This window comes from Schistocerca piceifrons, chromosome 4, assembly GCF_021461385.2.
Source record: "Schistocerca piceifrons isolate TAMUIC-IGC-003096 chromosome 4, iqSchPice1.1, whole genome shotgun sequence".
In the NCBI taxonomy this organism is placed as follows: domain Eukaryota; kingdom Metazoa; phylum Arthropoda; class Insecta; order Orthoptera; family Acrididae; genus Schistocerca; species Schistocerca piceifrons.
In genome coordinates this window covers 100,444,187-100,472,088 of record NC_060141.1, presented here as the reverse complement: position 1 = coordinate 100,472,088, position 27,902 = coordinate 100,444,187, and the positions used below count along the sequence as shown (strand labels likewise).

Sequence of the window (27,902 nt, the reverse complement as noted above, 5' to 3'; positions counted from 1 at the left end):
CCACACATACTTACATCAGTACTAAATCTTCGTTCTGATCGACTATTAACAGACCGTCGTCTATTGGTTGAGGTCCGAGTCTCTCTTGTTCTACCAGCTGGTTCTGAAGACTTCCCTCGAATCACATTCTTTGATGTTTTCTTGTCTGTCTTGCTGCAGACAACTCTGTCAACAGTGTCATTTGGTTGGCTAGTATTCTTTACTTCATTATTCCCATTTTCTGCATGTATATTTGAGTTTGTGCTCCTTTTCTCACAGAGTGATGTATAAATGCCATTTGAATCTGAAACTGGGCTGTCAATGTGTCTTAGCTCGACTTCACTTTCAAGAAGTGTTTCATTCACAGATCTGATCAATTTCTGAGCATTCTCTAGCAAATCATAAGTCTCTAATCTCTCTAAATTCTTCCATGAAAAGGAGAATGCATCCACTGCAGGATCTGAATTAGAAGATGGCTGGTCATGCAATTGCTTACTTGCAGCTTGTATGTCCACAGCTCTGTAAGTCTCCCCTGTTTCACCATAGCTTGGAAATGGTCTTTCTGGCCCATTTTTTACACTTACACTTGGAACAGGACACTTGATGGAATTACCATTGGCATCAGTCATATTAGCTTCAGTTCCACCAAGCAATTCATCAAGGTTCCTTAAATCCTTTCCAACAAAAGAAGAATCATCTCTATAGTGGACAGATACTGTTTTTGATGCAGACTCATAATCACGTATCAGATCCAGATAACTATTATCCTGACTTGATACTGAACAGGTGTCATTGCCTTTAGGAGTTTCTTCAACTTCCTTCACTTCCTCAGGTGAAGACAACATTTCTGTCTCATAGCCGTCTTGTTTTCCTTTATGGGTGACATTTTTACCATAATAAGCATTGCCTTTGGTTGAAATGTGTATAGGAGTATTGGGTAGTGATTCAAAATAAGAGCTGATATGGTCCCAAAGTCTTCCACCACTGGAAAATATGACAATTTATTTTAGCAGTAATTATATCAGCAGCAACAGTAGCAGGAGTAGTAGCAAAAGTGGGAGTAGTACTAGCAGTAGTAGCAGCAGCAACAACAGCGGCAGCAACAACAACAACATGTTACTAACAATTTATTTTCATCAAAACTAGTACATATACAAGTAATCATAAATGAATTCTGTCTAGGCAGTCAGAAACTTAGTACCAGTCTCACAAGAACGACATACACATGGGCAGACCACACTATGATTGTGTGTTTCTAAAAGTTTCAAGTTCCTTCACATTACTTTGTGAAACACAAGGAAATAATTTTTATGCATACATACCAAGAAATATTGTAAAAGTACACATAAAGAATAAATTATAAAACCCGCATTAGTGCTATTACATTTATTGTCTTCCACAGCGTCACTGTCTGGCCACACATTAAAGATCTGGTGTATGTACCGCCTCTACCATGCGATGTAACAGAACTCCGGGAGAGAATATGGGAAGTGACTGCCACAGTCAACGATGCCACGCTGGGACAGGTATGGCAAGAATTCGATTACCGTATTGACGTCTGCCGAGTCACTCATGGTTCACATATCGAATGTTTTTAATTAAAGCTTTCAGAGTTTCTCTTCAAAACGCAATATGTACGACATCTGTACAATGTTTAGTTCTTGTGCAATAAATAACTGAAAGTGTTCGCAGACTTTATGAACACCCTGTAAGGCTAACATTCTATGAACTGGAGTCAACAGTGTCAGCTGTCTGAACGTTGCAGGGAAATTTAAGAATCTGAAATGAGAGAGTAACAGTCTAAAATTAGACTTAGCGGGGATCAGTGAAGTGGAATGAAAGATGACATATTTCTGGCCGTGTGACTATAGGACAATAACAACAGCTTCAATGACTGATGATAAATGTAATGCCATCACTACAAATAGAAATGGATAGAGGTATAATTACCATGAGTAACACAGTGATCAAATTATTCCTGAGGACTGAAACCAAGCCAAAACCAACCAGCATGGTGCAAGTGTATGGCTAGTTACTGGAGAATACAGAGCTGGGAGAAAGGACTGGAGAGGGTGAGATGTTTCTGAACTTCTACTGTAGGTTTCAACAGGTTGTAGTGAACACCCTCTTCCAAAAACACAAGAGAAAGAGGCTCACTTAGAAACGACCATGTGACACAGGAGATACCAATAAGACTATCTCAGGGTGAGACAACAATTTAGAAATCAAAGAAAGCATATCAAAGAGTGCATATAGGCTCAGATCATAACAGCACATTGAAATCCAATACAGTAAGAAAGAGAAATACGTATTCAAGTCAAATACCGAACATTTAGAACAGAATGAAATGAAATTATACTTATCAGTGAGTGTGACTGTTGGCCTTAGTAACAGTGTCAAGATTAGCTCAGTTGAAGACAAGTGGAGAATAATAATGAAGAAAATAATTAAGACAAGCCAAGATACAGTAGGTTGAACTTTAATCTCAAAACTAAACCCTTCTTTCATCTCTGTCTTTGCATAACAGAAACTACAAAATATTTTATCACAATGTGTAGTAGTTGCAGGTACTTATGAGAGAAGGCCAATAAAATATGAGCAGCTGCATCCCTAAATTCAAAGTCAGCAATGAAATACGAAGAGTTTTTCATTTTTGATCAACAGTTATGCAAAGAGTGTGTTTCTTACAAGCCTTACATTTCATTAACAATCTTTTTATTACAATAAAATTTCTGAAGAATATGACCCTGGAAAAAATATTTACACTAATATCTAAGAGTAGTAATTAAAAATAGAATTTGCAATGCACTGTAGACATAAATGTCCTCCAAGTCTTTCCTGGTGGCATGTCTGAATAAAATCACCTTGGTTTTCGTGGCATGTCTGAATAAAATCTTCTTGGTTTTCAAGTTGCATCAATTCAAATAAAATACCCAAGCATTTGACAGCTATCTCCACCATCATCACAGGAGTAAAGGCCACCAACTGGACCTGGTATGATTTTCTGCTTATACAGTCATGATTGCAGCATTTGGCACTAATCATAGAGTCCAAAACAACACGTGTAGAAAGGTGAGTCGGGCAGCTCATAACAGCTCTGGCTTGCTGCAGGACAGAGTGGTGCAAGGGGCTGTCACCATGTTTGAAAGTGCTGCTCTCACCTTCCTACAAGTGTCAAGCATCAGTCTTTGCTTGACAATTATTGCGAAGCAGGAGTGGAATTTTCAAACGTGCTGCCAGCCCCTTGCGCCACTTGATTTCATTCAGCCCAGCAGCAGGTTGGAGCTGCTATGAGCTATCCTAACTCACCTACTGTGCTGGAATCAATTTGGCCCTCTTTCATCGGTGCCAAATGTTGAAATCTTGCCTATATAAGCAAAAGACTGTGCCAGATATGGCTGAAAACCGAGATTTTATTGCATACACATAAATGTCATATTATTATCCATCCATCAGCCAATGTGAAAATTGTATTGGAAATATCCAACTGATTTCCTCTTTGTATTGTTCTTGTTATCTTATGAATATGTTGCTGCACAATGTTGACTGGATTCATCTACAATAACAACCTGTGCCTATTTTGTGATGTCTGCATTCAATGAATATGTATTAGTCATTTGAAGTGAAGCAGATACTGGGATTAAGAGTATTCAAAGTGAGGAAGCAGTGACAAACTGGAGGAATGTGCTATGAATACTACTTTCTGTGTGTGGGCAAATATAACAGATCACCAGCAGCACCAGTATCTTCATTACTTTCAAAATCTGAATTTAATGGCTGGCATCAAACTATTATCATTATTCTTCCAAATCTAATAAATACAGCCCAGCCAATAAAAGTATTAGGTACAGTCACATAAAAACAGGTCGCAACAGAGGGAAATCATGCAGCTGTCAATTAGCATTTATGGCTAAATGGAGACAGCACCGTCACAACTGACTTGTGCACAGAGAGAGTTTAATGTCAAGTACAGTGATGTAAAACCAGAAACAAAAATGTGTAAAGAAGAACAGAAGGGTCTGATTTGTTTATAATCCCTGAGGATGTTGCTTCAAAGACTTAGGAAACATTCCTTCGAAGGTAGTTATCCTTGCAGCATGTTCTTCATTCCTGTAACCTTCCTGGTCCCAATCTCTGAAAACACACTGTCCCCAAACCCTGCATCCAATAGTTTTCCTCTTCCCCTGTTCTGTCACCCATTCCCAATCCATGCTCTCACATCACCCTCATCTGCACCTTATCACACCGGCTCCAGTACGCATGCATCATGTGCATTGCCTGTGCACCTGTCACCGCTTCCTCCCACATTCCTAGACAGCAAACCTGCTGCCTCCATCTGACACCCACAGGCGTCAGACACTCAGATTGGTACCAAATGTTGTATGTAGATAGAGTATCAAACAAAACATCAATTTAGTTCATACTATGTGCTGTTGTCCAGTAGAACATGCGTAAATGTTAATTAAAAGTAACACTAGAACTATGAAGCATAAGAAAGGCATATCTGTGAGTGTTAGTTTTGTAGATCTTGTGTGGGTGAGTTGGTAGAACGTGAGGTGGTTGTACTGAAGCTCTTTGATTATATAATGGTAAGACAGAGTTAGGAAAATTGTAAGACATTTCCAGTGGCAGATATGGACTCTGACCACAATCTATTGGTTATGAACTGCAAAAAGGAGGGAATTTAAGGAGATGGAACCTGGATAAACTGAAAGAACCAGAGGTTGAACAGAGTTTCAGAGAGAGCATTAGGGAACAATTGACAAGAAAAGGGGAATGAAATACAGTAGAAGAAGAATGGGTAGCTTTGAGAGATGAAATAAAGAAGGCAGTAGAGGATTAAGTAGGTAAAAAGACAAGGGCTGGTAGAAATCCTTGGGTAACAGAAGAGATATTGTATTTAACTGATGAAAGGAGAAAATATAAAAATGCAGTAAATGAAGCAGGCAAGAAGGAATACAAACATCTCAAAAAGGAGATCAACAGGAAGTGCAAAATGGCTAAGCAGGAATGGCTAGAGCACAAATGTAAAGATGCACAGGCATATATCACTAAGGGTAAGATAGATACTGCCTACAGGAAAATTATAGAGACCTTTGGAGAAAAGAGAACCACTCGTATGAATATCAAGAGCTCATATGGAAAACCACTTCTAAGCAAAGAAGCGATAGCAGAAAGGTGGAAGGAGTATATAGAGGATCTATACAAGGGTGATGTACTTAAAGGCGATATTATGGAAATGCAAGAGGGCGCAGATGAAGATGAAATGGGAGATATGATACTGTGTGAAGAGTTTGAGAGAGCACTGAAAGACCTAAGTCAAAACAAGGCCCCGGGAGTAGACAACATTCCACTAGAACTACTGATAGCCTTGGGAGAGCCAGCCCTGACACAACTCTACCATCTTGTGAGCAACATGTATGAGACAGGCAAAATACCCTCAGACTTCAAGAAGAATATAAGAATTCCAATCCCAAAGAAAGCAAGTGTTGACAGGTGTGAAAATTACCGAACTATCAGCTTAATAAATCACAGCTGCAAAATACTTATGCGAATTCTTTACAGACAAATGGAAAAACTGGTAGAAGCCAACCTCGGGGAGGGTCAGTTTGGATTCCATAGAAATGTTGGAACACGTGAGACAATACTGACCCTATGACCGCTCTTAGAAGACAGATTAAGGAAAGCCAAACCTACGTTTCAAGCATCTCTAGACTTAGAGAAGGCTTTTGACAATGTCGATTGGAGTCCTCTCTTTCCAATTCTGAAGTTGACAGGGGTCAAATACAGGGAGCGAAAGGCTATTTACAATTTGTACAGAAATCAGATTGCAGTTACAAAAGTCAAGGGGCATGGAAGGGAAGCAGTGATTGTGAAGAGAGTGAGACAGGGTTGCAGCCTATCCCCAATGTTATTCAATCTGTATATTGAGGAAGCAGTAAAGGAAACATAAGTAAAATTTGGAGTAGGAATTGAAATCCAAGGAGAAGAAATAAAAACTTTGAGGTTTGCCGGTGACATTGTAATTCTGTCAGAGATAGCAAAGGACCTGTAAGAACAGTTGAATGGAATGGACAGTGTCTTGAAAGGAGGATATGAGATGAACATCAAGAAAAGAAATGCAAGGTAATGGAAAGTAGTCAAATTAAATCAGGTGATGCTGAGGGAATTAGATTAGGAAATGAGACACTTGAAATATTAAATTAGTTTTGATATTTGGGAAGCAAAATAACTGATTTCGGTCGAAGTAGACAGGGTACAAATAGACTGGCAATGGCAAGGAAAGCATTTCTGAAGAAGTAAAATTTGTTAACATCGAGTATAGATTTAAGTGTCAGAAAGTCTTTTTCTGAAAGTATTTGTCTGGAGTGTAGCCTTGTATGTAAGTGAAACATGGACGACAACTAGTTTAGACAAGAAGAGAATAGAAGCTTTCAAAATGTGGTGCTACTGAAGAATGCTGAAGATTAGATGGGTAGATCACGTAACTAATGAGGAGGTGCTGAACAGAACTGGAGAAAAGAGGAATTCGTGACACAAATTGACTAGTAGAAGGGGTCGGTTGGTAAGACATATTCCGAGGCATCAAGGGAGCACCAACTTATTATTGGAGGGCAGCGTGGAGGGTAAAAATCATAGAGGAAGACCAAGAGATGAATACACTAAGCAATTCAGAGGGATGTAGGTTGCAGTAGTTACTTGGAGATGATGAAGCTTGCACAGGATAGAGTAGCATGGAGGGCTGCATCCAAGCAGTCTCTGGACTGAAGTCTACAACAACAACTTTCTTTTGGCAGTCTGCTTTCGCTTTGTTGGTTGAAAGTAGAAAGTTAGTACATCTGTATAGATAGGTACGGTGTTCTGTCAGACATGTGCGACAGAATAGACACCACTCATGATGAAGCAGTTAGTGCATTTGTAGTTTCACAGAATAAACATGAACAATCAGAACAGTAGAATAAAGATACCGATGTGGAAGTATTAAGAGTCCCATACAACAATTTCATGTGTAACACAGTAAAAAAAAAAAGTCATCACTGGGGTATGAACCTAGGATCCTTGGTACAATGATCCAAAACACTAAGAACTTCCCCACGGAAGCTATTATATTAGGTACTCACAGTTATGCTTTTTCTGTGCTCCATAGTTCTGATGTTACTTTTAATTAACGTTTACACCTGTTCTACTGGATGGCAGCACATAGTACAAACTAAATTGGAGTTTTGGTTGATACTCTCTTGGCATACAATGTTTGGTAGCAATCTGAGTGTCTGACATCTTGGGGTCTGGAGAGAACCGCTGCTTACCCACTCCCAAGCACCTTCCCTTGCTCCTGCCGCCTCTCTCCCTCTACCCACTCCGACCAAAACAACCACCATCCCACCCAAGGTACCGGCTGAAATGCAACCACAGCATTGTATGTTCAGTGGGCACAATGTAAGAGTGTGGTGTGTGTGTGTGTGTGTGTGTGTGTGTGTACACTCTAGCTTGAAAAGATTTGTTCCAACTCCTAGCAAGGTTGTTTTTTTTTTCTTTTTTTTTCTTTTCTTTTTTTTCCCCCTCTATTTCATATGTGCCCTTTCAATGACAACGCTTCTGCTATTTGGTGACTGGCCTCCTTTGTACTAAATTATTTACATTTTAACTGAACCTCCCTACTGTATTAATTAATTACACATTTGTATGAGAGGCATTTCATAGATAATGCACAGGTTGGTATTCCTGTGGACTGTCTGATGCAACAACATTGAAAATTATGTCAGATGATGTAGTTGGGAGCTTGAGGAAGAAGCATGTGTCTGTTGTTTCACTGTGTACTCTTCAAGAGAGAAAAATGGATCTTACAGGGGTCTCAGGCACTTTGACTGTGACTGTTGAAGACCAGATGTCGTACATCAAGATCAAAACTTTACAGCAAAAACCTGACAGAAATCCACAGTGCATTACGTGAATTTTGTCATGAGTTTACAGTGCTAAAAACGTCAACAGATGAATTGAGTGTGTGGCAGATGCTCTTGAAGAAATCTTAGCGCAATTTATGAGGAACTCACGGAAGCCACAAAAATTCCTTCAACATCAGTATTGATTTCTGTGAGATAGTCTCTCACTGTTTAACTGCTGTAGACAAGCAGAAACACCTGCACATTGCAGCCTTGCTCAAGCAACAATTCAATCGTGAAGGTCAAGAATTCTTGTGTCAAATTGCACTATTGATGAAATGTGGATTAGGAACTTTGAACTGTAGTCCAAATAACAGCCCAATGAGTGGAGAGTTCCAGATCCTCCACATCTAAAAAAATTTTGATGTGCAGTCAATCAAAGCTCAAGCAAATGATAAATTTTCATTTATTATCACCGAGGAATCATCACCATACATAAGAGTCCCATGTGGAGCACATGTCACAGCAGTGTATTATCATAAATTCATGCAAAACCTGTGCAGAAAAGTGCACAAAACCTGACCTCAGTTGCTCGAGACAAGGCCCTCATTTTCCACGACAGTGCTTGCCAGCATATTGGCAATGTTGTTGCCCAAAAACTGCACGAATACCGACGGTTGGTTAGTGTTGTTGAACCCCTCCTTACATCCTGGAAATGAGTCTACCAGACTTTGACTTGTATCCGAAGTTGAAAAGCCTATGCGTGGAAGTTGTCATCTCTCTCTGGAATATCTTTCTACCATCATTACTCGAGCCTTTCAACAGATTAACAAAAGTGATGTCCTATATGGACATACTTCCAGATGCTAGGATTCAGTCACTGAGTAGCACGGAGACTGTATTAAAGGACTGCAAAGAGATATTGAAAACAAAATAAACATGTAAGTAAAAAAAATTAGTGTGCATTATTTATAAAATATCCCTCGTATTAGAGTGGTACACACAATTCTGACATTTGTGTGACTTCTTTATATTTGGATTACATGCAGCAATAACATGATGAGGGAAGCAAGCTATTACCATGGGTGAAACCAATGCCAACATTTTTTACACCTACAGATAAATGAAAATATTGAAAAAGGAAAAACAGGAATTTTTTACTGTCTAAATGTCTGAAGAAGCATAGTCTAGTTCATGAACAACCATGACAACACTGGAAAGCTTCCTGCCTACTTATTTACTTTTTAATGTGAGCCAATGATCAATTCAAAGTGCAAAGTAATATAAATTGGAACACTGTGAAATGCAGTAACGGAATCCTTTTCCAAGAACACGGCTGCTCATGCATTTAAGAACTGTTGAATGACATGACTGACGGACCTCACTGAGGAACATATTAAAATCTTTGACTTTTTTCATTGTGCTTTCAGTTCCGACAATGTACATACAGTCTTTCACATGAATCTTCATGTTTTTATGGCATTACGAATTATTTAGGAATAAAGGAAGTGACTCAAGAAAAGGCAGAATTGCTGCATCGTCAGTAGGTACACAAACAAAATGTACAGAGCTTGGCTAGCTTTCGGAATGCAACTCCTTTTTCAAGTCTCCCTACATTGTGCTCAGTTGACTGCCAGCTCTTTCCTGGCCCACAGTGAGTGTACCGTGGTGAGGTGCGGGTATGGGGTGGGATAGGATGATGGATGGAGAGAAGCAGGAGGCAGGGAGGAGGTTGAGGGGAAGCATGTAGCAGCTTATGGGAGAGTGGGGACTTGTCTGTGGGCTAGCTAGAGGTGCAGGTAGAGGGACAAGTGGCTGACAGCTGGGCACACCATTTCATAGATTAGGGCGCGCGCCCACACACACACACACACACACACACACACACACACACACACACACACACACTATTGGATTTGGGGGGGGGGGGGGGGGGTGAGGGCAGCGAGTTATGTTATTTTTAGGCCAGGAAGGTTATGGGAGCGAAGGATGTTCTGGAACGATGGCTCCCATCTGCACAGCACAGGAAAACTGTTGGTGGTGGGGAGGATCCACATGGCATGGGTTGTGAAGCCGCCATTGAAATCTCTAATGTTGTGCTCTGCTGCATGTTGTGCCACTGGGTGGTCCACCTTGTTTTTAGCAACAATACAACAATTTGGTGGTGGCCATTCATTCTAGTTGACAGTTGTCTCATTATCATACCAATATAAAATGATATGAAGTGGTTGCAGCAGAGTTAGTACATTGTGTGGCTGCTTCCACAGGTGGCCCAGCCCCTGATGGGGTAGGTAGGATAAGTCTGTGGCGGGACTGAAGCAGGTGATGCTGGGTGGGTGGATTGGGCAGGTTTTACATCTGGGTCTTCCAGAAGAGTACGATACCTGCGGCAGGGGACTGGGGGGGGGGGGGGGGGGGTAGTGTTATGGGATGGACTAGGATGTTGTGGAAGTTACGTGGGTGGTGGAACACCACATTCAGAGGGATTGGAAGTATCTTGGTTATGATGTCCCTCATTTCAGTGTGTGATGGTAGACAACCAAACCCCTGATGAAGGATGTGGTTCAGTCATTCCAGTCCGGGGCGGTACTGGGTGACAAGTGGGGTGCTTCTTTGTGGTTGGTTCTTAAGATGGACATAAGAATCAGGTGCATGTGAGGATATGGCATGGGAGATCTGTTTGTGATTTAAGTCTGGAGCATATTGCCTGTCTGCGAAGGCCTTTTGTAGGGCCTGCAGCATATCAGGCGAGGGAGTTCTTGTCACTATAGACATGTCAACCATGGATGGCCAGGCTATATGAGAGAGATTTTTTGGTGAGGAAGGGGTGGCAGCTGTCACAGTACAGGTGACTGATGGGTTTGATGTGGAGCGAGATGTGAGTGGAGGCATCTGAGACGAGATTGACACCTAGGAAGGTGGCAAGATCGGCGGAGGAGGACCAGGTGAAGTGGATCGGAGAGAAGGTGTTGAGGTTGTGGAGGAATAAGGATAAGGTGTCCTGGCCTTGGGTCCACATTATAAAGATGTCATAAATGAGCCTGAAGCAGAGCATGGTTTTGGAGTTTTGGGAAGCTAGGAATGTTTCCTCCGGGTGGGCCACAAAGAAGTAGACACAGGAGGATGCCTTGCAGGTACCCATGGCTGTGCCACGAATTTGCTTTTATACCTGCGATTCGAAGGTGAAGTATTTATGGGTTAGGATGTTGCAAATTCTTAACTTTCAACCTGGCCTCACCATCCTTCTTCAGGTCCCTCCTCAAGAACAACAATCTTTCACCAGAAGAAAAGACTGACCTACACAACCTAACAACTGATCCTGACGTGATCATCCTCCTGGCAGACAAAGGTTCCACCACTGTTGTGATTAAACAGAGTCACTACCTGGTAGAAGGCCTCCACCAGTTGTCCAATACCTCCACCTACAACCTCTACCAAAGAGAACCCAACCCAGAAGGCCAACACAACCTCCATTCCCTGCTGAAATCCTTCAGCCCTTCTTAAAACCCGTCCCCTAAATCCAACTTCCTACTCACCCCAGCAACAGCCCATGCACTCACCTTCTTCTACAAGCTCCCCAAAATCCACCAACCTAACAATCCTGGGTGCCCCATAGTGGCTGGTTACAGTGTCCTCACCAAAAGAATCTCGACCCTTGTTGATCAACATAGCCTACAAATTGTCCAAAACCTAGCCTTCCACATTAAAGATACCAACCACTTCCAGCACCAGCACTCCACCATCCCTAGACCCTTACCTCCCGGATCTCTACTCATCACTGTTGATGCAACCTATGCATATGGCCTTTTCATGACTGAACACTACCTCTAACAATGCCCAGCAGATCTAGACTCACCACTTCATTACTTGTAAACCTAACTGACTACATCTTGATCCATAACTGCTACACCTTCGAAGGGAAAGTATACAAACATATTTGTGGCATAGCCATGGGTACCTGCAAGGCACACTCCTATGCTATCCTCTTCATCGGCCACCTAGAGGAAACATTCATAGCTTCCCAAAACCCCAAACCCATGCTCTGGTCCAGGTCTATTGATGACATCTTTATAATCAGGACCCAAGGCCAGGACACCTTATCCTCATTCCTCCACAACATCAACACATTCTCTCTCATCCACTTCACCCGGTCCTCCTCCACCCATCTTGTCACATTCCTAGGTGTCGATTTCTTCCTCTCACATGGCTCAACTCACATCTTGCTCCACAACAGACCCATCACTCACCTGCACTTTCACAGCTGCCACCCCTTTCTCACCAAAATATCCCTCCCATACAGCCTGGCCATCCGTGGTAGACAGTGGCGAGAACTCCCTCACCCAGTATGCTGAAAGCCTCACAAAAGGCCTTCACAGACAGGCAATATGCTCCAGACCTAATTGACAAACACACCTCCCATCCCATTCCCCACAAACATCTTATTCTTACATCCATCCTAAGAAAAAACCACAAACAACTTTCCTCCTTGTCATACAGTAACACCCTCGACTGGAACTGCTGAACCATGTCCTTTGTCAGGCTGTTGATTGTCTATCATCATGCCCTGAAAGGAGGGACATCCTAGGCAACATACTTCCAACCCGTCTCAAAGTGGTGTTCCACCACCCACCCAACTTCCACAACATCGCAGTCCACCCAATACCACTACCTCATCCATCCACCAACCCCCCCCCCCCCCCCCCCCCACCACCATTCCCCTGCCACAGGGATCATACCCCTGTGGAAGACCCAGATACAAAACCTGCCCAATCCACCCACCCAGCACCACCTACTTCAGTCCCATCACAGGTTTATCCTACCCCACCAGGGCCTGGGCCACCTGTGGAAGCAGCCACGTAATATACCAACTCTGCTGCAACCACTTCACAGCATTAAACATTGGTATGACAATAAACCATCTGTTAACTAGAATGAATGGCCACTACCAAACCATTACCAAAAACAAGCTGGCCATCCAGAGAGGTACAACATGTAGCAGAGCACAACATGAGAGATTTCAATGGCGACTTCACAACCTCTGCCATCTGGATCCTCCCCACCACCACCAGCTTTTCTGAGTTGCGCAGATGGGAGCTATCCTTACAGCACATCCTTCACTCCCATTACCTTTCTGGCCTAAAAATAACGTAACTCACTGCCCCCTCCCCCCATCCAGTAGTGTGTGTGTGTGTGTGTGTGTGTGTGTGTGTGTGTGTGTGTGTGTGTGTGTGTGTGTGAGCACACGTGTGCATGTGAGCCTTCCCCTGCCACAGCACCCCTGGCCAATTTGAGTCCTTCATCAGCTAGTTGTGTGCTGTTATCTCATGCCCTAGTCTACAAAATCAAATGTCCAACTGTCTGCCACCTGCCACCTCTACCTCTACCTGTACCCCTATCTAGCCCACAGACAGCTCCCCATTCTCCCCCAAGCTACTAGACACTCCCCTCCCCCCAAACCCCTCCCTGCCTCTCCATCCCACACCCACCCCATCCCATCCCATCCCAGTAAAGTCACTGTGGGCCAGGAAAGAGCTGACAATCAACTCAGCACATGGTAGGGTGGAGGCATGTGCATGTAAGTGAATTTGTGTGCATGTTTTTCCTAGAAGCTTGAAAAAGGAAGTTCCTTCCAAAAGCTAGCCAAGCTCTGTACTTTTGTTTGTATGCCTTTCGATGACACAGTGCTTCTTCCTTTTGGTGAGTCATCCCCTTTACTCCTAAATAATTCATAATTCTCAACCATAACTTTTTGCATATTGCTTTTATGCCATGTTACTTGATCTATAGCATTGTGAGAATTCAGCCGTAATCAAACGTTGTCTTCCTTCAGTAGTTTGGCTATAGCCCATTCTGCCATTTTCGGATTGAGGCATTAAGACTGACTGTTAATTGCTTCCACCCTTCTTGTAGGCTGGTAGGAATAACAATATGACTTAAGCCAGATTGCTACTTGTTAGATAGAAGAGATGTTTAAAAGCAGACTGGAATATTGAAAAGTAGACTATTGGATATTTTATAGCTGTCGGACAAAGTTCTTCATCAGATGATGGAGCACACATTCATACATGCACAACTGACGTGTGTGGCCACAGTCATCTCCAGGCACAGTGGCCCCATTGGTGTAAGCAGTGATCCCAGGTGGGGTGGATACTGGGAATACAGAAGAAGTGTTGGGTGGGGAGGAGAGGGGATGGAGGAAGACGTAGCACTGCCTATGGGAATGTGCAGGGACATGGTGGGGACTGGATTATGTGCTGTTAGGAACAACATTGGAGGAGCTGGGAGGGTGAGGGGGAGGAGGGGTGGTGAGAGGGAGGAAGGGGGGGGTGAGGGGTGAGGTGGGAAGAGAGGAAAGGAAAGGAGCACAGAGAAAGGCAAATGACTATGCAGGTGAGATGGGGGTAACAGGAGGAATGTGTGAAGTTGAAGTAGGAGCACAATGGGTCTAGCGAAGGTTGAAACCAGGGAGATTACATGAACAAAAGGTATGTTGCAACTCAGTTAAGCTATACCTAGATGGCACAGCCTGTGAAGCCAATGAGGTTATATGGCATGCTCCATTTATTTTCATGATGCTGCCTCATTATCAGCTACAGTAACTGTCTTTCCAACGGCCAATACACTGAAAACTTGGAACTTGTCACAGTTTATCAGCATCTAAATTTTTCTCTTTATTTCTGTTCCTCTTAAATTTCTCAGTAAGAATTCTACTCCTGAAAGATAACTCTTACAAGGTATTCTTTATGGCAATTACGACTACTATGTCACTCTACACTCATGAACCAAACATGTATTTTTATGTAAGCTGATCAGCAGTTGCTAGATTAATTCCCGTAATTATTCCTTTACTTTTTCTTTTCCATATAATTTTTTGGAAATTGTACACATAAATCATATTTGTTTTTATAGTTATTGCACATCCAAGAAAGAACTATGAGAAATGACTTGTGAAACACACAAGTGATTTTGTGTATGGGAGCATTTATAAAAATGTTAGAGCTTGTACATTACTTTTACCACACACATTAATTTGGAAATAAAATTAAAGAATACTTATTAGGGATGGGATGGCTAAAAGGAGTCTGCATTATAATTTATGAAGAACAATATGAATTTCACTGACCTTGCATGCTGTAGTATAAGGAATACAGCAGACTCTGTATCTATATAATGGTACATTTTTACCATGTATGGTACATTCTGAGGAAGAATTGTTTTTCTGTTTTGATCGGCAGGACATGGTGACTTGTGCAGAACCTAGAAGTACATTTTCACAGTAATCAAACTCATTGCAAAAAACTGAACAACGAAAAATCCCGGATGGAATAACAATACAGTAGGGTGTTGATTATCTGAACTAACTGGGGGACATGAATGTTAAGAAAATTAGTTTATTCAGATAATCTAACTGTATACTTTTATTTACCAATTTACCAATAAAAACTACATACATTTACAATATCATGACTCTTTTATTATAACAAAGGCATGTACAGTAGGAATGTATGTGGCAAAGCCTATTAAACAAAAAATATTTAATACATATTCATTTTGCATGTACACTACATACATACAGGATTAGTGCCTAACATCCTTAATTTTGGTTTGTCCAAATAAGAATATCAACTTACGAGCAGCTAAGTCACTTTTTTTTCAAAGACAGATATCTAACACTTGACACTTTCCTCTTGAGCTTCACACCTTCACAAGGCAGTATCCAAACAGATAAATGCTTCAGAAGTAGATGATATATTTTTGCCTTCATTTTCGGGAGCACTAGTTACTGAGACGCTGGTGGTGTCAGTTTTATCAGTGACAAGATTTACAATTTCTCTATCCTGCATGATGTGGTACCTTGGATCTGCATTGTCAACATTCATCCATTTTTGAATGTTGTTTTCATCACATCCATGCCAACTGAGTTCATTTTAGCATATTGATCATTTCGGACGCACATTGATCAGCCAGAACATCAGGACCACTTACCTAATAGCCGGTATGTCCACCTTTGGCACAGAAAATAGTGGAGACGCATCGTGGCGTGGAAGCAATCATGTCCTGGTAGGTCGCTGGAGGAAGTTAGCACCACATCTGTACACACAAGTCACCTAATTCTCAAATTCTGGGAAGCAGGTGATTAGCTTTGACACCATGTTCAATCACATCCCAGATATGTTCAAGCGGGTTAAGGTCTGGCATGTTGAAGGCCAGCACACCAATTGGAAATCGTCACTGTGTTTCACACTCCTGGCCTTGTGACAAGGTGAATTGTCTTGTTGAAAAATGCCACTGCCATTGGGAAACATGATCATCATGAAGGTGTGTATGTGGTCAGCAACCAGTGTGCAATAGACCCTGGCCATCGTGATGCCTTGCATGAGCTCCACTGAACCCATGGACGCCCACGTGAATGTTCCCTAGAGCATAATGGAAACACCGCCGGCCTCTCTCGCCCCCAAAGTACTTATGTAAAGAAGCTGTTCTTTTGGAAGATGATAGATTCGCGCCCTCCCACTGGCATGACAAAGAAGGTATTCGGATTCATAGGACCATGCAATGCTCTGCAACTGAGCCAATGTCCATTGCCCATTTCAGTCATAGTTGCCAATGTCGTGATGTTAACATTGGGACATGCATGGGTCGTCGACTGTGTAGACCCACTTTTAGGAGTGTTTGGTGCACTGTGTGTTCAGACACACTTGTACTCTGTCCACCATTAAAATCTGATATCAGTTCTGCCACAGTTCATCGCCTGTCAGGTTTTACTAGTTTGCCCAGACTGCAACATACGACATCTGTAATGAGGAGTGGCCACCCAGCCCCACAATGTCTGAACATGGTTTCACAGTGTGTTGAAGACACTAACCACAGCACTCCTCGAACATCCAATAAGTCGTGCAATATCCAAAATGCTTGTGCTGAGCCTCTGGGCCATCACAATATGCCCTCAGTCAAACTCTGATAGATTGCACACCTTCCCCATTACACATACAGGTAGCACGCACCATGCAGCTGTCACTCCTTGACGGGGGATGCTGGTATCACCTGGAGAGGTTTATATTGATGGTAGGTCAGTGGTCGTAATGTTATCGCTGATTAGTGTATAATTGTGTCTGTCATTTTAATTAGACTTTGCAAACTTTATGACATACTCAAAATTTTTCAGGCTTTTATCAAATTCTGTTGTTTTAAACTATCCCATGCAGCTCAAATTATGTATTATTGAAGTCTCGTGTGTGTGTGTGTGTGTGTGTGTGTGTGTGTGTGTGTGGGCGCACGCGCATGTGTGCGCATGTGCGTGCGTGTTTGCCAAAAGCCTTATGGGCCAAAAGCTTTATTTGTGGCAGTCTTTTTGCTGTGCATATTTGCAACTCAGCATCTCTGCTATATGGTGAGTAGCAACTCTTGTTTTCATAATATTGTTACATTCCATCCTGGATATTCCTCTATTAAAATAAAATACAGTTAGCAAAGGAAAGGAGAAAGATGTGTGTGCCTTCCTAAAGTATTCTGAAATTCCAGATGATGCAAAGGAGTGTTACAAAGATGTCCTAGATAAATAATGGACAGATATGAGAGAAAACTTGACAATAACATTGAACTATACCATGTAATACTTTTTGTAGCACAGCTATTCATTTATTATTGTATGTAGTACAGATAATAATGATATAAGTTAAACAATTATGTTAAAATAGTTGTCATTGTTACAATTATATTATGTCACTGTATTTCCATTTCCATTATTATTATTATTATTATTATTATTGTCATTATTATCATTACTACTGTGTTCTCAATTAAGTTAAAAACTGTAAAATAAAATATGCAATACATAATAATTTATGCAAAAATACACATTGTGCAACAATGCAGGCATATAATTATAACTACAACAAATTTAAAAAATAGATTGCAAATAAAACTAAAAGTTACAAGGAAAAAAAAATTGGCCAGGTGCGGGTAGGACTAGCGCTTTGAGGGTTTCATGCAAACTCATTCATCCACTACAGCAATCAAGAATCTCTACCATTTTTGCCTGTTATCAACATGGATACTGGTAAGATATTCATCTCAGGGATTCCAAGATGAGAATGTTTTAATTTCAGTAATACAAGTGTGACATAATGTCATGCAGCAGACAGGTGGCCATTATTATAATAATCTGTAGCTGTGCATTGAGGCTGACTGGATCACAACGAAAAGTCAAACACCAGGCAATGAAAGACTTTACTGCTCAAATGACATGTTTCAGAATTTATCCACCATCAGGTACTATGGAGTGATTGCTGCATGTAATGTGACGTTTCAAGCTGTAAAAGAAACAAACAATGGCAGACTAACCTGAATGTAGAATTACTGACCATTTTAATTTCAAGTCTGACGTCAGATAAAAATGACGACAAAATATATATATTTCATGTAATATCATTACAAAATAACACTTTCCAGATTTTTTCCTTTACTTGTACCATGAAACATCCTCCTTTCCAAATTTCATGATTCTAGGTCAACAGGAACCACCCTATATGTTCTATATGTTTTGATGGGTTTGTTTGCATGTACCAAAATATATGACATAAATGGTCATATCTTTTGGATGTATTTGTCACAGCACCAAGGTCCTAACAGACCAGATGTGACACAAATTAGGACTTGGTACATCTACAGTCCTGAGAAAAAGGATTCTTAGTAGTTGGACAGGCAAAGAATAAAGCAATTCTATAAGATTTCCATTTTTACAGACTGAGGTATGGAACTCTAAAAGGCAAAATAAATGACACCAGCAATTATTACACAAATTTATCAACTTTTGAAGGGAAAAAAAATAACCTGGAAAAATCATGCCCTAATATATATTTCTTTCAGTCCTCATACCATGCCTATTATTACTGAGGACAGAGATTACTATAAACAAAATGTAATGCTTGCCCTGAGGAGAATAATATTTATTCACATGGAATTATGAACAGTGCAATGAATTAAGACTTTTATGAATCTTGAAAGACATATGTAAAAATGTACAGAAAAACACATTTATCATTTAATATAATTGTATTTAAAAACAATACTGATTTATTATGTACCGTATTTCCTCGAATCTAAGCCGCACTCGAATCTAAGCCGCACCTGAAAAATGATACTCGAAATAAAGGAAAAAAAATTTCCCGAATCTAAGCCGCACCTGAAATTTGAGACTCGAAATTCAAGGGGAGAGAAAAGCTTTAGGCCGCACCTCCAAATCGAAACAAAGTTGATCCATTGTAATATGAGACACAATTTAGGTCGAATGAATGACGAGAAAAGCTTTAGGCCGCACCTCCAAATCGAAACAAAGTTGATCCATTGTAATATGAGACACAATTTAGGTCGAATGAATGACGATACAGCTACAATAGTTCGGTTCGAGTTGTAAGCTTAGCAGTTAAGCTATACTAGGTAGCCATTGCTATGCGTCAGGTGCCCCGTCCGTATTTATACGGGTACCCTTCCTTTTTCACATGCTTCGTCTGGTTTGAATCGATTTCCTTATTTTGCTTTGATCTGATAAGTGCCGTTTTCTTTGTTATAGGTGTTTACGTCACTCTAAGTTGAAAATGCGTTACTGTACTGTGTCATGAATTGTTTGTCGCATTCTGATGTGCATGTTTACGGCCTGTCGCCGCTCGCGGCATGGCTCGCTTTTGTGCGCGCTACCGCCGCTTACAGTAAAAAAAGAGAGAGAGAGAGCAATCGTCTCAGTAGCGAAACAATGGCAAGAGACTGCTATTTGTTGTTACTTACGCTGCTGCTTTCTTTGATAATGATCAACAAGAACCAAATGATAGAGGATGTTCTGAATGAGAGTTTAGTGAAAATTTTTCTCCGTTTGAAAATCTTTGCGGCCGTTTCTTTAGTACATCAAATTCTGCACAGAAATTAGTCATCTTAGATTTAAAAATCTAGTCAGTTACCGTGCTTCATTTCTGACAGTATCACTATTACGCATAAGAATAATACGAATATAAACATGACACGATACGTATATTCTTCCGCGTTTGCTGTTGTCTCACTCTAGTTTTGTAGTTTATTGGGCAGACAGAATTTAAATAAGATAGCAGCAAACACGAAAGAATACATGGCAAAACGTTTATATTCGTATTATTCTTATGGTGAAGAGAATACTGCATGTGATTCACATTTCATCAGGTTCCTATTACCAACCACCATTTCTCACAGGTAGGAAAAAATTCTGAACGTAGAGTTGGTCATATTGACAAACATCCCAAACAGTCTTACCAGTTGGATTTTCGTAGTAAATTGAAATTCTGCTACATTCGAAGATGAACAATACGAAATTTGTATTTACTTCGTTGGATAATGTATGAAAATGCAGTGGTTGAAACTCGGGGCGGAGAAAAAAAAGCTCGTCTTCCACCCTTTTTTTTAATTTATTTACTGACGCAGAGGTTTTGGTGCCAGTATTTATCTTTGAGCCTATAAAGCATGCCTGTGTAGCGCTACATATATTCGACGGCAGAAGTTATTTGTGGCGGCACCTACCAACATTTCTAAGAGCCTCCGCTTGCTTTGCACTCGATTGTAAGCCGCAGGCGGTTTTTTGGATTACAAAAACCGGAAAAAAAGTGCGGCTTGGATTCGAGTAAATACGGTATATTATTCTCTGTTCTATGCTAAAAATATTGTCAGAGAAGAAGGTGTAATTACAGGAATGACGAACACTAACTTCACTTAACGAAGTTTTATTCAGCACTTGCTCATACAAGAGCGTGGAGCGAACTGCCTCTGGCCAGAACACATACGGTATACATACAGTTACAGAAAATTCCAGTACAATGATTCTTGACATTTGTGGATACTTCTAGAATGTACTCAAACTGAATGTAGAAATTAAAATTTCACAGTCCACGGGAGTTTTGAACACACGACCCTCTATGCAACAGTTTAGTATCATAACCACTATACCATGGTAACTGTGCTACTCAGCTTCTTCTGTAACATTGCTCCCTCCTAAAGGGAACAGCATCTTGGTGTTACGTCCTCCTAGTACAGGAACGAGTCATCAGTCCTGCATACTATGACTCCCGATGATAGATGTTCGCCCTCGCGGTGATCTTCTTAGAACTTCCTTTGCCACTAAGCTCTTTATCACCTTTCTGCTTGTTGTTGGAACGTCAAATTTACCCTGGGTTATAGGATCCTTATAGGGCTTCATTCGAAGTACGTGGACCGTATCTCTCATCTTTCGTTGTCTTTTGTCGGGGTCGAAATCTTCAACTTCATAAGTAACATCAGACAACTGTCTTACAACCTTGTAAGGTCCAAAGTAGTGCTTGAGGAGCTTCTCAGAGAGACCAACCTTCTGAACAGGAGTGAAGATCCAAACGAGGTCACCAGGCTGGTCACAACAGGGCAGTGGCCTGCATCATACCTTCGGCGATTGTTTTCCTGAGCCTGCAGTGTGTGGAGTCGAGCTAAAAGCCAAGCTCCCTCAGCTCTGGTTAACAACTGGCTGATGCAGTCGTTGTCCACGTCATCAGAATGTAACGGAAACACAGCGTCCATCGTCGTAGTCGCCTCATGCCCATGCACCAGGAAAAACAACATAAATCCTGTGGTGTCTTGTTTGGCGGTGTTGTAGGCAAACATCACGAAAGGTAGCACCTCATATCAGTTGCTTTGCTCAACATTGACGAACATTGAAAGCATGTCGGCCAAAGTCTTATTAACGCATTCAGTAAGCACGTCAGTTTGCAGATGGTAGGCAGTCGTCATGTAATGAGTAATGTAGCACCGACGGTTTATCTCTGTCACAAGATTCGATTAAAAAACCTTCCCTTGATCCATAATTAACGACCTTGGGGCACCATGTTTTTATATAATGTCTTCCACGATGAATTTGGCTACCTTGAATGCTTCACGGCTTTTGTAAAGGCACAGCATGTCAGATAATCAGAGCAAACCATAATCCATCTACTGCCACTAGCAGACGTTGGAAATCGCCTGAGGAGGTCAATCCCAACACGCTGGAAAGGCGTTTCAGCTGGTGGAATTGGTATGAGTCCGCCAGGTGATTTCTGAGGAACTGCCTTTCTCCTCTGGCACTCTCAACAGTGAGACACGTTGTGATGGACAATCTTAAATAAACCTGGTCAGAAAATCTCTTGCAGATCCTATTGTATGTCTTAATAAACCCTAAATGTCTGGCCTCAGGTGTGTCATGGAATTTCTGTAGAACATCCAAGTGCATGTGTTTAGGAATCTCTGGTAGCCACCTCTTTTCAAACATCTCAAAGTTTTTCTTGCAAAATAATCCATTAACTACCTTAAATTGTCCTTTCACATCCTCTGACCAATTTAAGGCAAGCATAATTTGAGATATCTTGGCATCTTTCCTTAGCAGAGAGATCCTGGAATGCAGTGAGACAGTCACTATCTTCATCAAAGTCTTGATGGTCTTGCACAGGGTTTCTTGAGAGACAGTCGGCATCTTGATGTTTTCTTCCACTTTTGTACACTATGGTAATGTCATACTCTTGAAGATGTAGTGCCTACCTGGTGAGTCATGCTGCTGCATCCTCTGTAACAACTGTGAATGGCCTTCCATAGAGATACTGTCTAAATTAGCACATGGCCCAGATCACAAGACATTCTCTTTCTGTAGTTGAGTATTTTCTCCTGGCTTTTGTAAGTGTCCTAGAAGCATAGGTTATAACCATCTCTTTTCCACCCGAAATTTGCACCAGAACAGCACTGATCCCATACCCACTGGCATCTGTGTGTAGTTCTGTGAGTGCTCTCTCGTCATACAGACCAAGTACAGGGCCAGTTGTCAGGGATTTTCACAACACATCGAAAGAATCTTGTTGAGCACCATCGGCTTTTAACAACTCTTGGAGTGGCCTAGCTTTGATAAAACGATGGTAATAAGAACATAATCCAAGGAAGCTTCTCACATCTCTAATAGTTTTAGGAATAGGAAACTCCATTATAGATCTCACCTTTTCTGGGTATGGCCGCACACCTTAGTTTGACAAAAAGTGTCCAAGTATTTTGATTTCTTTTGCTCCAAAGAGATACTTTCTTGGATTAAGTTTCAGTCTGCCTTGTTGGAGACACTTAAGAACGGCCCTCAGTCTTTTTATATGTTCATCAAATGTTGCTGAGAACACTATAATGTCATCTAAGGAACAAAGACACACTGTCCACTTCAGATGATGTAGAAGATTATCCATCATCCGTTCAAAAGTTGCTGGTGCATTACACAAACCAAACGGCACCACCTTAAACTCATACAGACCATCAGGGCTGATGAATGTAGTTTTCTCACGATCAGCCTCATCTACTTCGATTTGCCAGTATCTCGAGTACATGGCCCTGGTTGAGAAAAATTTGGCCCACTTCAGACAATCTGGGGTATCATCAGTTCGTGGAAGAGGGTAAACATCCTTTTCAGTTATCTTATCAAGCTTCCTGTAATCAACACAAAAGCACCAACTGCCATTCTTCTAACTGATGAGAACAACTGGTGACTACCATGGGCTCTGCGAAGGCTGGATGATTCATTCTTCATCATTTTCACTACCTCGTCGCGAATTATTCAACGTTCCGTTGCTGACACGCGGGACAGTCTCTGGCTTATTGGTTGATGGTCTTCAGTGCTAATCCAGTGCTTCACCGTCGATTTGTCTAATTTGCTCTTCACCTGCAGATTGAAGCATTCAGAGAACTCTTGAAGAATGGCAAGTAGAATCTTCTGTTGCTCCTTAGTGAAATCTGGTGACTATCGAGCTAGATCATCTTGTCTCATAGTGCTAATTTTGCCCACAGACTCGGCGTCGGAGGTTTTTGTGATGCTCAGCTGATCGGCAATTAACAGCTCAGCATTTGCTACGCACATGTGTCTTGGAAGAATCTGCAGTTCTTGGCGACAGTTAATTATCCACAATTCACCAAAACTGTTCTTAAATGAGATGACAGAGGCTGTAAAGACCAAGTTATTCTTCAGTGGTATGCTTCTCTTACATTCCACTACAAGATCCATGGGTTGATGCATGGCATGACACATGACAGTTACCTTTCTAGTGCTGACTGCAGGAATGACCACTTCATCCAGCACACAGTCTCCAAACACTCGGATGCGCATCTTCCTGTCCACAGTATCTCATCTCGTCTAGCATAATTTTTGAGCAACCACAATAATTGCCTCAGAAGCTTTCAAAACGTCCCATCCGAGAATGACATCTAGACTACACTCTTGTAAGACAATGAATTCAAAGGGCTGTGTATGGCCACTCATGCCACACAAATCACACATCTTCCTTTAGGTTTTACATATTTCCCATTAGCCACCTTCAGCTGTTTTGTTGTCAATAAATACAGTTTCCTGCAACTGATGATGGTACTTCTCCAAAATTAATGATTATGATGCTCCAGAGTCCACAAGCGCTTGGGCTGGTCGGCCATCCGTGCAGATATCAGTGTAGTTTCCTATCATTTTTGTAGTGATCGACGGAAGAGGATTTTTCTCTTTGATGGCCTCACCTCCAAGGAAGGTCGCACCCTTTAGTTTTCAGGTTGTGCAGCTAGTTGATTGGCTGGAGCTTCTAAATGGCGATGAAGACCTTGATCAGCATGTTGGGGAGCGTCCTCTCTAGTGGCTAGCTTGTGGCGATGGTGACCTACATCATCCTGCACCCTATCTTCTTGTTCACCTTCGTCGGCCCGGAGTTGGTGTCGGCTAAGATCAGTCTGCTGTCTTCTGGCACAAGCACCATCAAATATCTGCCACCTTTCTCGACAACAGTGCACCACATGTCCCGGTCGACCGCAGTGGAAACTTATAGGTTGGTTATCCTGAGTCCTCTAGATTTCAGTCTTCCTTGGTGCCTAAACAGGTTCCTCATGCGGCATTGTAGGAGCGTAACTTCACCTGGGTCCTGACATTTTCACCGTTGTAAAGGGAAATGAAGGATGAGAGATTGGGTTCAATGTCTGTCCCACTTCCTCCCTTATGACCTCTTGAAGTGTCTCAGTTTTTCGCTCACCGTGCAATCCAAGCGCCTTCTGACCTTCCTCTCTCACTATCTGGCGAAGAACACTTGTGAATCAGTTTCTTCCTACATCACAGACATCGATACAATGTTTGGAAGCCGTTCAAACTTCTTGTAATTCTTTTTTAATGCATTGTCTCGATGTACTGGCACCATTTTATGAAGTCGTCTGCTTGTCGAAACCTCCTTCGTGAGTAGGGCTTGATACATGTCCTCAGCAACACACTTCATGAGATGTGCAACCTTATCTTCTGCCTTCATTCTAGGATCCACTACTTTACACAGCTCCAAGACGTCTTGAACGTAGGATGCTGTAGTTTCTCCTGGACACTGTGCCCTGCACTTTAATTTATTTTCAGCCTTGCACTTCTGTTGTTGTGTGTCACTGAAATACTTGCCCAGTTCTGCCTGGAACACTTCCCAGCTTGTTAATGTCTCCTCATTGTTCTCATACCATTCTTGGCAGTGCCCTCCAAGTAGAAAAAAACATTAGCCAAACACATAGTGTCATCCCATTTGTTAAATTTGGCTTTATGCTCATATACCTGCAGCCACTTGTTTGGATCTTTGCCATTGTCACCAGAGAACCTGGAAGGATGTCTCATGTGGTGGCACACAGTTGCTGTCATCGTAACGTCCTCCTCTTCTTCAGTCTCTGATAGATTGCGATCTGTTGAATATGGCTCGAACTCTGGTTTCTCGCCACGTAAATGGCAGCTCTGTTGTGGCCTGATGGGAGCCACTGTGTTGTCGATAGTGTGCGCAATCACAAGTTCCAATACCCAGCGCCTCCACCAGAATAATGTCACATAGAAGAAGGTGTAATTACATGAATGACGAACACCCACTTCACTTAACGAAGGTTTATTCAGCACTTGCACATACAAGAGCATGGAGCGAACTGCCTCTGGCCAGAACACATATGGTATATATACAGTTACAGAACATTCCAGTACAATGATTCTTGACATTTGTGGATACTTCTAGAATGTACTCGAACCAAATATAGAAATTAAAATTTCACAGTTTTGAACTCATGACCCTCTATGCAACAGTCTAGTATCATAACCACTGTACCATGGTGACCCTGCTGTTCTTCTGTGACAATATTAATAACTGTGAAATAGTCGAATAACTTATGTAATTACCTTCTCTCATCTTGATATTGGATGAGGGCAGGCGTGAGAGACATTTTAAGGGTACTTATGTTGCATTTTGATTAAATGTGTCTTTATTTGCTCTTAAAACCCTTATTTATTTATCTTTAGCATCCCTAAAAACAATTTATTTTTTCAAAGTAACAGAATGCGCTATACAGCGTGAGCCATTTCTAAGCACATTGTACGTAACAGAGGTGGGAGGGGGCAGTGAAAAATAGAGAAGTAAGACAATGAAAGACACATAAAACTGAAACAAAGAGAGGAAAAGAGTACTTACTGTGAAGAAATGCCAAGACAGAAGAAATTAATGTAAATTAAGGATAGGTTGGTGGTGAGAATCAAGGACATGTTGTGGCGCTAGTTCCCACCTGTGGAGTTCTGAGAAACTGGTGTCTGGGGGAAGAATCCAGATGGTACGTGTGGTGAAACAGGCACCAAGGTCATGATAGTAATGTTGTTGAGCATTCTCTGCAACAGGATATTGCGTATTGCCAGTATACACCCTCTGCCTCTGTTGTTGAGCATTCTCTGCAACAGGATATTGCATATTGCCAGTAAACACCCTCTGCCCATGCTCATTCATCCTAATTGATAATTTGGTGATAGTCATGACACTGTAAAAGGCCAAATAGTGTTAACGTAACAGCTGGTATATGACGTGTTGTTTCACACATGGCTCTCCCTTTCATAGTGTATGTTTTGTCAGTTGCAGGGCTGCTATAGCTGGTTGTAGAAGGATGCATAGGGTAAGTCTTGCAAGGGGGATGGTCACAGGGCAAGGAGCCATAGGGAAGGAAGATGGGTGCAGAAGGAGCATAGTGTCTGACAAGAATATTGAGGAGATTGGGAGGGCAATGAAAAGCTATTCTAGGTGTGGTGGGCAAGATTTCAGACAGAATGGATCTCTCATTTCAGTGCACGATTTCACGAAGTCATGGCCCTATCAAAGTAGGTTATTAATACATTCCAGACCAGGATAATACTGAGTCACCAGTTGTGTGCTCCGAAGTTGTTTTTTGGAGGGATCAGCAGTACCAGGATTGGATGTGATGGCAGGAAATCTGCTTGTGAACTAGGTTAGTGGGATGATTACGCACGGAAGTATGAGGTTTCTTCACAGTAACTACTCTTTTCTTCATTCCGTTTTAGTTTCCTACGTCTTTCATTGTCTTTCATGTCTATTTTTCAATGTGCCCCTCCTACCTCGGTTACATACAATGTACTTAGCTTTTCACTCTTATTAACTCATGCATGGGGTTTAAGCAGTAATCTCTGTCTTGCATATTACCCTGCCTTCCACCTTTAAGCACTCAGGTTTTCAAATCTTGACTGATGCAGTCCCCAACAACCAGTTTCCTCTGACCTGCAGTTCTGGGTGACTTTCCCGAAATCTACCACATTTCCTAGACTTCTCCAGTCCCTTTCCTTCACTACTCTTCCTTCCCCTTCAACCCTTCAGCCTGAAGAAGGAGCCATTGGCTCTGAAAGCTTGCCTCATTACAACCCTCTTTTATGTGTGTGTGTGTTCTACCACCACTTGGTGAGTAGATTTTTTTATCTATCCAATTAAATTATTTTGTCAAATATTGATATTTTCTCAGTTACAGAGTTACTTTTAGTTCTGCTTCTACACTGAGTGACTTGTCAGTTCTGCCTGCACCATTGTCAAGTATGGGTCACATTGTTATGAATGCCAACAAAAGTTCAAAATTAATATTCTATAGTTTGTAATTATTGAATTGGGTGAGTAAAGAAAAATAATGTTGAGAAATGCCTTAAATCAGAGATGCACCCATTTCACTGGCAGGAAAATCCTGATGTTTTTCATC

General features: G+C 41.6%; 1 protein-coding gene across 2 annotated transcripts in view; it reads right to left on the bottom strand.

Moving 5' to 3' along the window:
- Positions 1–27,902, bottom strand: part of LOC124795149 (ribosomal protein S6 kinase delta-1) — a 191,715-nt gene that overhangs the window by 51,639 nt on the left and 112,174 nt on the right. For both annotated transcript variants that reach the window (XM_047259032.1, XM_047259033.1), the window contains exons 9-10: positions 14,983–15,116; positions 15–963 (exon numbers count right to left, since the gene is read on the bottom strand). In XM_047259032.1, the coding sequence (XP_047114988.1) occupies positions 15–963; positions 14,983–15,116 (1,083 nt within the window). The remainder of the gene's footprint in view (positions 1–14; positions 964–14,982; positions 15,117–27,902) is intronic.